The sequence below is a fragment of the Equus asinus genome, chromosome 7 (genome assembly GCF_041296235.1).
Source record: "Equus asinus isolate D_3611 breed Donkey chromosome 7, EquAss-T2T_v2, whole genome shotgun sequence".
In the NCBI taxonomy this organism is placed as follows: domain Eukaryota; kingdom Metazoa; phylum Chordata; class Mammalia; order Perissodactyla; family Equidae; genus Equus; species Equus asinus.
The window spans coordinates 15,582,801-15,595,274 of NC_091796.1; the positions used below are offsets into that span (position 1 = coordinate 15,582,801).

Consider the following 12,474-nt stretch of genomic DNA (forward strand, 5'->3'; position numbering starts at 1 on the left):
GATATTTGTCGATAATTGGATGACACGGCTTCTCTTCAATGAGGTCTTTGGTATTACTTAGTGTCCTTTATTAAAGTTGATTTTCTTTATTTCTAGTTATTCACAGATGTCACTTTTGTGTTCATTTGATTTAATGGTAATGCTATTTCTAGCTTTTAGGCTATTGCTCATTTCAGTCCAAGCAAAGATTTCAATAAAGGGCATATTCTTATTGATTCCAGTCAGAGAGTGGTTCTGAGGGGTCAGAAATCTGAAACTTAATCCTAAAACAACATTGTTTTTTGACTGACTCTAAAAGTCTTTTGTTTTTAATGGAGCCAAATTTTGCTTTATTTTACAGCATTTTTTCTTCTTGGTCAGGGATTATGGCAGCTGGCTTGATATTGGAACAAGGTATGGTATATATTCACATAAAATTTCTGAAAAGTGCAGTGAAAAAAAGTAACTTGATATCTTAGAATAGAAGGTGCCAATTTCATTTTCAAGGTAAGCATAGCAAGTAGCAATTATTTTAAGCCACTGGAAGTAAGACACATTTCTCCAGATCTTGGCATTAACACATTAGCACGTGTTTTCTTAGGATGATGTGGGATCGATGTTAAGTCTGGAGAGAACTACAGGACAGTGGGAAGATGTAAGAGAAGCTTCTTGATTCTGAATTTTCAGAGTAGATCACTCCAGAGTCTGAGTTCTCATAATCTCTCAATCTCTCTAGAAAGGTGAAGCTATTCAAGTTGCATTGTGAATTTAGTGTGGCCATTTAAATTGCATGCAATCATTATCTGCCTCTTAGAATCTTTAATATGGGAACATTGTAAAATGTGGTGCCTGTAACATTGTTGTTTAAAGTATAATCTGAACCAAAAGTCAGTGTCTTCTTTGTTGTGATTTGAATGTCAGTGATTGCCATAATCTGTTAAATTTCTTCTGTTTGAGAGGAAGGAAGCAAAGTTGATCTTTTTGTTTTCAAATACATTTGGAGATGGAGGACATTTTTATAGAGTGATTTTATTTCGCTTAGTCAATATTGATTCTGCACCCGTGTTGCCAGGAATTGTGTAGGTTTGGGTGAGACGCTCCGTGTCAGACATTCTCTCCTCTGTACCTACTTCTTAGGCAGCTCACGGCTGCTAGGGACTGCCTTGTTATTTATACACGTGTCTGCCTCCCCAAAAAAGTCATCCGATTTCAGTCTTGTTCATTCCACGCGTGCTAGGCATGTAAAAGGTACTCCGTAGATCATTGATTTTGTTTTCATTAACCTTAAGTTCAAATGCTTGGGGAAAGTCTTGATGTCTCCTTCTCACGAGCCCTCTGATCCCAAAGACTCCAGGCAGATGGAGGGTCAGAGTGTGGGCTTGCGAGCACCTGGGATTGGACGATTTCTGCCACTTTTTAGCTGTGGGACCAGTGGCAAGTGACGTAATCGCTCCCTTGTCTCTTGTAGTCATTTTGAATTAATTAATCTGTGTAAAGCGTTTAGCGCAGTGCCTGGCGTCTAATGAGCCTCCATAGATGGCAGCTGTTATTATGGATGTTATTCTCTGGTTCTATTTTTATCCTTCATAGTGTTTCTCGTAATTACCATACCTCTTCTTACTCTTTCTGGAGTTTGATTAATTTTTTTAATTTTAGACATAGGTTAGAATTTTGTTTGGAAGATATTTTGATAAAATATAGTATTTTTGTGTGTGAGACTTTTTATTTTATTTTCTTTTTAATTGTGGTAAAATATAAATAATATTAAATTTACCATCTTAACCATTTCTGAGTGTACAGTTCTGCAGCCTTCAGTACATTCTCATTGTTGTGCAACTATCGCCATCATCCATCTCCAGAACTCTCTTCGTCCTGCAAACTGAAACTCTGTGCCCATCAAATAGTAACTCCCCATTCTCACCTCCCCATCTGTCCTGGCAACACCACTCTACTTTCTCTCTCTATGAATTTGACTACTCTAGGTTACCTCATATAGATGAAGTTATACAGTATTTGTCCTTTTGTGACTGACTTAATTCACTTGGGATAATGTCTCAAGGTTCATGATGTTATAGCATCTGTCAGAATTTCCTTCCTTTTTAGGGTTGAATAATGTTCTATTTTATATATAGACCACACTTTGTTTATGGACACTTGGGTTGCTTCTACCTTTTGTCTATTGTGAATAATGCTGTTGTGAACATGGGTGTGAGACTTCTTTGATGGGAGAAATCCATATTGGTTTTGGCTCTAAAGAGGTGCGAAGGAATGAAGAGGATATCATTGTTTTAAAGATTGGCACCTGAGCTAACATCTGTTGCCAATCTTTTTTTTGCTTCTTCTTCTCCTCAAAGCCCCCCAATACATAGCTGTATATTCTAGTTGTGAGTGCCTCTGGTTGTGCTATGTGGGACACTGTCTCAGCGTGGCCCGATGAGTGGTGCTATGTCTGTGCCCAGGATCCAAACTGGTGAAACCCTGGGCCACCGAAGCGGAGCACATGAACTTAACCACTCGGCAATGGGGCCGGCCCCGAAGAGGGTATAATTTTCACATGAAAATGTGCATAATTAATTTATGCACAGCATCATTAACTTATGCTATACAAATTAGTAACTTGATTTTATGTGATTAGCTTGCAATTTATCTTACTTGGCAAATTTTTCCTTCAAAGTACAAATTTTACTGTTATTACCAGTAATAACATGTATAAAACACAAAGCATTTTGAATACCCATGATGTCTATTCAATCCAGCAAATATTTGTTCATCACAAACTGCCTTGCCAGGTGAGTTGGCTGGTGATGAAAAACAGTCTTGGGCTTCCAGGGAGCATAAGGTTAGAGAAGGAAACAGATTCAGGAACAGGCACTATCATGCAGTGTGAGAAGTTCTAGAATAATCTCTTAGGTGCTATGGGGACGTTTGTCAGGGCACTTACCTCAGCCTTGGAGGGTAAGGGAAGGCATCTCGGGGGTTTGGGGGGGGTTTAGCGTGGGGTTTAGAAGAGCACACTGGGTCACAAGATCTAGGGAGAGTGTGTAGAGTGAGAAAAGACGAAGATCTAAGGTGGTGCCTCTGGGAACCACTGATATTTAAGGGCAGAGAATGAGAAGTGTGGAAATGAGATGGAAAGAAGTGGCCAGAAAGGCAGGAGAAAACCAGGCGAGAGTAGTATTGTGGAAGTCAAGAGCATTTCAGGAAGGAGGGAGGTTATCCAGATGTTACAGAGAGATCAGGTGGGAAAGACAGAAAGGTTTGCACTGGATCGCTCGGCAGGGTCGTTGTGAGCTTGGCGTTGGAAGTTCCGGTGGTAGGATTTAGTACTAGATTGCCACGCTGAATCAGATCCACTGACTTCTGGGTGAGGACTGCAGACCAAAGATAATCATTTTTCTCCTTTCTACCAAGACCCCCCCAAAATAACAAACCCAGCAAAAGTGAAGAGAATGGCAGGAGGACCATCAGCAAATGCGAGTTCAACAAATTTCTAGAAGATGAGTAATCAGAGAGAGAAAGCAGCAGCTCAGAATCTGTCAGCCGGTACTGCCAAAGGAGCAGGGAGCCTCGAGGCGCCAGACTCAGTCAGACAGTAATATGGAGGGTAGGAGTGAGGAAGGGAGAGCCAGATGGGATCAACTAAATGTCTGTCTAGCTAAGGATGGTGTCAACTGGCTCTCCACAGTCTCTCTCCTACTTCCTTCATCCCCATGCAGAAAGTGCTACAGGCATTTCACTTCCGGGGAAAAACCAGAGACAGCTGTAAAGAGACTGAAAACACGGGAAGACTTTCACTGCTGTGGTATATGTGCTTCCACCTCAGAGAAGAGCTGTCCTCCCGTCTAGCGTTTGCAGCCTCCTCCCGCCTCTAGCCGAACAGGCAGAGGCAGGCACCCCTCCTGCTCCTCCTAAAACACGAAGTAGCGATTTCTGTCACGTGTGTAGGACTTATCAGCAACCATGCTATTTGTGGGTGAGACTGAAAGGAAAGCAAGACTTTTTAAAAAGTTAAATATACACTACCCTGTGGCCCAGCTATTCCATGCCTAGATATTTACCCAAGGGAAGGGGAAGCGAACGTACACAGAAAGGCTCGTGCAGGAATTGTCAGGGCAGCTTTATTCATAATAGCCAAAATCTGGCAACAACACAGATGTTCATCAGCATGTGATCAACAAATTGCACTGTGTCCACACAATGAAATACTACTTACTCATAAAAAGAAGTGAATGACTAATGAACTCAACTACATGGATGAATTTCAGACATTTTCTATTGAGTGAAAGAAGCCAGGTACCTAAGAGTACATATTGTATTATTCCACTTATATAAAATTCTAAAGCAGGCAGAATTAATGTGTAGTCACAGAAAGCTGATCAGTGGTTGTCTGGGACTGGGAGTTGGGATGAGTGAGCTTGACTGTAAAAGGGCATGTGGGAACTTTTGGGATGATGGAAATGTTCTATATCTTGACAGTGATGTTGGTTACGTGGGTGTACCATTTGCCAATACTCATGTAACTCGAAATGGTTCTATTTTTTTATATATAAATTATACCTCAACATTGATTCATAAGGAAAAACAGAAGAACTGAAATAACTATCTAAAATTGAAATGAGTAGTGTATAGTATAAGTAGGCTAAATTCTTCTCTTTCCTAGCAGGGACTTAATAAATAATGTTTCAAATTGATTCGTCAGTGAACAGCAACACGAAGATGCTAATTCACGTTGAGGGGGGAACCACTAGAAGATCTGAAAGGAGAAGGGATTGTTGCTTTTTACTATAAATCTTTCTCCATTATTTTGCTTTTTTTCATACTGTGTGTATGACTCTGATAAAAGTTAAAAGGAAATGAATAAATAAAATGGGAGGCCAGGAAGTGGGGTTATAAGTATAGACCATTCTTTCAAGCTTAATTGGAAAGGAGGGGAGAAATAGAGGGCAGTTAATCACATGGGAATACCCTCACCTCTCTGAGATTTTTATTATCGTTTCATTTTACTCATGAGCATGAGGAATAATATAGTTGGAAGGAGTAAATGTCCCTAGTTACATCAATTCTAATTACCCTCTGTCAAAGCTGGGGTTCTGGAGCCAGTATTGGGGTCCAAATGGAGTAAGCTCATTCACAGAGTAGGGTAGAGGCATTCTACCCGCGAGATCAGAGCAAGGCTGTGCATTACAACAGCGTCCACACACCCAGCAGTTGGTTATTTGAGACATGGGCCCTGAAAGGCATGATAAAGACAATTCAGAGACAAGGGAGTCAATTTATATTAGGTAAAAGGCAAAATAATACAGAGGCTTCAAACTTGAGTGGGAGGTCCAGGATGTCAATCAAAGGAGGGCCACCAGTCACACACCAGAAATAAGCAACATTTGTATTGTGCTACTGTGTTTACAGGATCTTCTAACACGTTGTTTCGTGTGATCCTTATCACAATGCTGTGAAGTGGGTATTATTTTCCACAATAGATATATTTACTGTCTCCATTTTATAGATAAAAATTTACTGTGGCCCTAAGGAGATTGTGGCTTGCTCCTGTCATGGACCTGGAAATGGCTGAGCAGGTCCAGAAGGCTGCCCCTCAATAGCCAAGGCTGTGATATTCCCACTGCTCTTCATTGCCTCTACTTAAAGAGAATTTCCCAAAGTCTTTGTTTTATGACTCTAACAAACTCTTTAAAAAGTGGCTGTGTGTCTAATCCTGTGTTTGCAAAGGAACCATTCACTGCAAAGTTTTGAATAATATAAATTTAGGATTTAAAGGAGAAAGAAATATTGATTAGGAGGGCCAGAAGTAAGGGCATCTTATGTCAGAAAAGTACTGTTTTTGGCCAGAGGCCTTTGTTAGATGTACAGAGCAGAATCATGTCTTCAAAGAGAAAAGACTGAAAGGAAGGGAGTGAAGTAGAAAGCCACATTCCAATGGAGGAAGGCTGTCACGGGGCGTGCAGGCGCCAACGGATGGCACCGCCCGTCCTTCCAACCTGCACGGCTGGCAAAGTTGTTTCTGGTTTATGTCAGAAGACAGAAACGGGGAGTGAGTCCCACATTGGTGGTTGAGAGAAAGACCTCATGACACAAAGAAGACTATTGCTAGGAGAGTTAAAAGGTATAAAGTAAGACTGCAGGAGTATTATGCTGCTAAAGCTCTGAGGCTGTGTGTGTGCCCTGGAAAGACTTTGGCTCGGGCTGTAGAGAGTCAAGGGCAAATTCAAGGAAGGTAGGGATGAAGCAAGATACCCATAAGCAACCCTGAAACAGAAATTTTCCTTTGCCTTGTCACCTTTGCAGACCTTGGTGACTTTGATACTCAGGACTCAAGTAGAGGAGATTTCTTTTCAGCATTGGGTTCCTGAATTCAGGATCTTTTTCCCACTTACTGACTTAATTAGTTTTTTATGCTTTCGTTCAACAAGTGCTTATTGAGCTACCATTATGAGCCTGTCTTTCTAATTATAGACATTCCACCCTCTCATTCAGTTTTCCTAAACTGAGTAATCCCTCTCTTGTCAGTGCATCATGGATTCTATTCCATTCAACATTGTTTTTCCAGTTTCCTTTCTGTCAACCTTCAGTCCTTCATCTAAAACTTATATTAGCAGAATATTCCCCTCAACACCAGATCAACTTAGCTTTCCTTTCTTTTCCTCTCTAATAATGGACTGTTTCATCAGAAAGAAGAAAAGAAGGAAGGAAAATCAAGAGAGAAGTTGGAGAGGGAAGGAAAGAGAGAGAAAGAAAAAGAAAACCCCTTTGAGCCCTTTATTTTCCACGTCCCGGCATCAGCATCAGCCCTTGATCCACTCCAGAAGTCCTGTATCCCTCTGCGTCCAAGAATTATTTTATCTCCTTCACAGTCTTTCATGTTGCTTACTTAAAGATAGTCATCATTTTTCTCTAGAAAATTCTAGAATGTCTTATGTTAAGCTGTTCTAAGTAATTTAATGCAATCATATTTATCTCTTCTCTCTTCTGCGCTCACTAGAAGTTTTCAGAAACTATTCAGAGGATTGGATTTTTGCACCACAAAGAGCTTCTATCCCAAACCGAGGAAAAGCTAGGATAAGTTAAGCGGTGATTGAGAAAAGGATTATTGAGAAAGGTATTCGATTCTATAATAATTAGTTTTAAAATGTCATGTATTGCACTCAGTGTATTAGGAGTTGTACATATGTTATTTCATTAATTCTCACAACAATGATGTGAAGAAAATATATTTCCATTTTACAGAGGATGAAATTGGCTCCAAAAAACAGATTTCACAATAATGTGGCATTCCTAGGTTTCATTTTTTTACATTGTGTATGCATTTAATGTATAGATCATTTTTTCAGAAAAAATTACATTCTGAGCACTCACCATGCATGATGTGTCCTGGGCATTGTCAAGGACCCAAAGATAAATGAGTTTGCCTCCCTCAAGACTTAGTGATGCCCCATCTCTGGAGATGGGTAACTATTTCATCAGGATATTGTGTAGGGAATTCAAGCACTGAGTAGAAGGTTCTAATGGATAGCTTGTAAGGGCCATTCTAACCCTGGAAGTACATGACTATGACACGTGGCCCCTTCGTTTGGGGAGATTATACTCTAACACAGGTTGTAAGACGTAATGACTGTAATGCAAGGTAGCGTGTGGTTAAGGGCTATATGAATACAGAAGGGAGGCCACTTAACTTCTGGCTGCAGTGACTGAGAAAACATTCTACAAGGTCTGCATTTCAGCTGGGCCTTGAATGAAGGGTATAATTTCAATTAGAGGACTTGGAGGTTTGGAAAGGGTATTTTAGCCGGACAGAATGGATAGGAGCAAAGCTATAGAGGTGAAAAAGCCCAATGCATACATATGTGGAGTGTGAAAAATAGTTTGGATTTCAGAAGCCATACGTTTCGGATAAAGAAAATTCTGAAAATAAGCTTTGAGAGCCTTAATTTGGAAAACCTTGAATACAAAGCTACAGTGTACATTCTATTGGCATATAAGTAAGGAGCCATATTCTTTGGTTCTACTTGAGCTTTAACATTTTAGATGTTATTTCTGCAAGTTAATCATTGCCTAGGAGTTGGGAATCTTGACTGCCTTTTTTATACAAGTTCATTCCATGGAGTAAAGGATGGGGTGGAGTGTGTAGAAATGGAGGCGCTAACTGAGTTCGCACTGTCAGGATCATTACAGCATTGTCCCTATGTGTTCTTGGCATCGTGGCCTCAGCAGCGGTCTTAATTCTCTTTCCATCTCCCGATGTTATTCTTTGCTTCCAGACATGGTTTTTTCCTGCTTCCTTCAAGGTCAGTCCTCCCAGGCTGCAGTGATGTTGCAGGGCCCTTCTCTATGTCATCATACTTTGCACCAAATCCAAATTGTCAACTTTTACTTTCTTTTTCCTTTATACTTTTCTTTCCTTTTAAAAAAATTACAGTCATATATATATACATAACATAAAAATACCATGTTAACCATTTTTAAGTATGCAGTTCAGTATTATTATGTATGTTCACATTATTGTGCAACCAATCTCCAGAACCGTCTCATCCTGCATAACTGAAACTCAATACCCGTTAAACAATTCCCCATTTCCCTTCCCCCCTGCCCCTGGAAACCACCATTCTACTTTCTGTCTCTAAGAATTTGGCTGCTCTAGGTACCTCATGTAAGTGGAATCACACAGTAGTTGTCCTTTTGTGACTGGCTAATTTAACTTAGCATAGTGTCCTCAAGTTTCATCCATGTTGTAGCATGTGTCAGAATTTCCTTCCTTTTTGAGGCTGAGTAATATTCCATTGTATGTATATATCACATTTTGTTTATCTGTTCATCCATCAATGGACACTTAGGTTGCTCCCACCTTTTGGCTATTATGAATGATACTGCTGTGAACGTGAGTGTTCATTATCTGTTTGAGTCCCTGCTTTCAGTTCTTTCAGATATATACCAAGAAGTGGGATTACTGGATCATATGGTAGTTCTGTTTTTAATTTTTTGAAGAACTGCCAAATGTTTTCCATGGCAGGTACACCATTTTACATTCCTGCCAATGGTACACAAGAGTTCCAATTTTTCTACATCCTTGCCAACACTTGTTTTCTGTTTTTTTGATGGTAGCCATCATGATGGGTGTGAGGTGTATCTCATTGTAGTTTTGATTTGCATTTCTGTAATGATTAGTGATACTGAGCATTTTTCATATGCTTGTTAGCCATTTGTATATCTTCTTTGGGGAAATGTCTATTCAAGTCCTTTGACCAGTTTTAAGTGAAGTTATTGCTTTTTTTATTGTTGAGTTGTAGGAGTTCTTTGTATATCTTGGATATTAACCCTTTAAGTGAAGTTATTGCTTTTTTTATTGTTGAGTTGTAGGAGTTCTTTGTATATCTTGGATATTAACCCTTTATCAGATATATGATTTGCAAATATTTTGTCTCATTCTGTAGGTTGCCTTTTCACTCTGTTGATTGTGTCCTTTGATGCACAGAAGTTTTTGATTTTGATATAGTCCACTTTATCTATTTTTATTTTTGTTACTTGTGCTTGTTTGATTGTTTTTAAAAGCGGCTTTGACCCATTGCAAAATTTTCATTTAACATCTAGCATGAGGTTTTTCTTGGCACTTGTGTGGTACCTCCGGCCCTATTCCTTGCATTCCTTTGCACAACCATCATGGGAATAAAGCGTTCATCAGAGCAAAAAATAAAAGCAAAAAGAGAGACTACAGAGGCATAAAACAAAGAGTGAGCATCATTCAAACCAAGGGAAACAGAATAGTGCATTAGCGTTTGGGGGCTGAGAATGCTTTGATGACCCCCACTCTACAGCATGGGCCATAAGAAAAGGATGTTACTCCATGTTTCAGTACTATAATTGATTTATGATACATATTAAAATGTTATATAATTAATTAATGCCCTCTAGGGTAAAGGCTATTCTGTAGAAATATTTTGTGGTAATAGTATTTTTTATAATGGGAGCTGCCCTGTGCATACAGTGACTCTATGTCCAGATTTACCTGAAACAGTCCTGGTTTGTGCCTCTTGTAATCATTACACCCTCATCTATAAACATTAAAAATCCCAAATGGATGGGAAGACGAGAAAGACATAGCCAGTTAATAAGTTATGTTAAACCTCAGTTTATCTCAGTCTCAATGCTTCATCTTCACAGATCTAAGTCCCGTAGGTTAAATGGGGTGCCTGCTTGGAGAGACTTCTTGAAGGCAGGTATATAGGGATTTCAGAGCTCAGTTCTCTTCTTCAGGCTGCGGGCATGGGCCTATCCTACATAAATTCCCCACATACTCTCCTGGTCATTCCTGCTGAAATATCTCCTTGCTCTGCTCTGTCTGTCTTGTCTTTTGTTGTATCATATGCCCACTTAAGAAAGGAAGATGGTTGCAGAGGGGAGGGTAGAGGGTGAAGGGGCTGGAATAGAGAAAGAAAATGAAATCTAAGTTAGTGAAATTAGGCTTTCTAAATGAAATTGCCCCGATTGATGCTGCAAGGTTAGGCTTTTGTTGCTGCTGCTGCACTTGTCGGTAAGTCAGAATTCGAAAATCTCTTTGTATCCTTTACGGCAGTAATGGCACATACTGCCGCAGTGAACCATGTGGTACAGGGCTAATGGGCAGGAGTGGTTCATGCATCTTCATAAGCGTCTAATTGATTGCCAGGAAAAGGCTTGGATAATGGGGGAAAACATCCTTCAAGATTCAGAACTAAAGCACCATTTAGTAGGGTTCACATATCAAAACGTCATTATTCTACTTTTTCCGGCTTCTTATTTGTGAGAATGTTGCTTTTAAGTTTTGATTTTCTAATTATTCCTATGTGAATGTATATTTGAAAAGCTGAGCTGTTTCTTGTGATGTTGCAGATACTGTTAATCTCTCTGTCGAGTTCCCCGAGTGGGAACTGGGGTTATTTGAGCTGTGCTCCTGCAGTGGTTCCCTTTGTGACAAATTTTATTTCTAAACTCCTTTGTATTAGTAACGCAGTTAATAACTTCAGCCATTCCATGCCCATTATTCACAGGAAAGGAGTGTTATCTTTTTGTCCTTGCTGTTTTATTGCTTTGTGAGTGCAGAAATGGTGAGAATCTGTCCCAGAATTTTAGAGGAGTGGGAGCTAGCCCACCCCATGCATGGAGGCTGGCGTGTATCTGTTATCTTTATAGTGTCATCGTGGTGCCTGCAGTGGGTTTTCAAAATAGGTTTGAGAGATTCCTCAGCTGTTCATTTTCAGGTTTCTTTAACAATAGAGATTGCATTACTGGGGCAGGAGACGGTGTGTCTGTTTATGGGCATAGTCTAATGTTTAAATGCATCTTCACAGCAGATTTTACCAGAATTAAACTGAGACTCTTGAAGGAACATGCTCCAGTCAGCATAATCAGCCGAAACTGCGGTGTAAGTTCAGTGGGTCCCTGGAGAAATTCATGGCCTCAGGTGTTCCTTTAACAGCCCTGTGAAAAATATCCTGCCCAGGCCACAGAACTGAGTTGGGCTGACAGAGCTGTAATTTAGTATTTTCTTCTTTTGATCTTTTACACTGTATCTTCATCCACAGCAGGTCATAAACTTTACAGAGTACCACCTTTTATATGGCGAACTGAAAGAAGTGCATTTTTTTAAACTACAGAAAAAATGCCTTTGAGGTAATTTTCATAACCATAAAACATATATTTAAATTTATGTTCTAAATGTATTTGATATGAGGTGAACAGAGTCAGCATCATCACTTTGCACTGTGGTTTGGTTTGATAATGATGTTCATTTGGACTTTGTTTCCTACGTGCACTATTGTTATACCTTATTAAAATACAAATGACAACTAAAATGTCTTTTCTCTTTTTATATAATGAAAACTTATGATTATGTTCAGTAATATTTTAGTACCTTTCTAAATGTAATGAATAAGTGCCATAAAATATCTTTACTCTTACAATGACTACTAAGCTTTATTGAAATCGGTGATCCTCAATCTTTTTCCTTCCCAGTGCATCTGACAGATATAACCTGCTTCTATTGTCCCTTACCCTGAGGAGAAGTACAATCAACTTTGTATCACCCGTTGCACAGGTTGAAAGGCCTGCCTGGTGGTTCTGTGTTCCCTTCCACACACAGACCCTGCCCCTCTCTACCGTCACACATGTACACCTTGAGAATAGCTGTTTTAAGTGATGTCAGATAGTCATAGGGGGAAGATGGGAACAGCCGAACTCATTTCAAGTTGAAATTTGATGCTCCTTTAACTCTGCTATGCTGAGATGACACCAAGACTCGATTGATGGAAAATATCACAGGCTAAATGCCTTGTGGCTCAATTGCATGGAGATGAACTTCACAACTGTTCCTTGCCAATAACATTAGCTTAAATGAGCCAAGAGTCAGTAATTTCAGGCCGTTGTAAGGAGATATGTGATCTCTGTCTTTTATAAATAGACTTTCAGTAAGTTTGAGGATGGCTCACCTACTGGTTTTACAAAACTTACTTT

The 12,474-nt window shown here is 39.7% G+C and overlaps 1 protein-coding gene across 14 annotated transcripts in view; it reads left to right on the forward strand.

Moving 5' to 3' along the window:
- Window positions 1-12,474, forward strand: part of PIGN (phosphatidylinositol glycan anchor biosynthesis class N) — a 186,163-nt gene that overhangs the window by 113,049 nt on the left and 60,640 nt on the right. For 12 of the 14 annotated variants that reach the window (XR_011504382.1, XR_011504380.1, XR_011504381.1 and 9 more), the window contains one exon: window positions 341-393. Coding sequence is in view for 11 of the 14 variants with exons in the window: in XM_070512917.1 (XP_070369018.1) it covers window positions 341-393 (53 nt within the window). In the remaining 3 variants the exon portion in view is untranslated. Of the gene's footprint in view, window positions 1-340; window positions 394-6,973; window positions 7,091-12,474 lie in introns of those variants that run through there. The other 2 variants (XM_070512920.1, XM_070512923.1) reach the window with 2 other exon arrangements.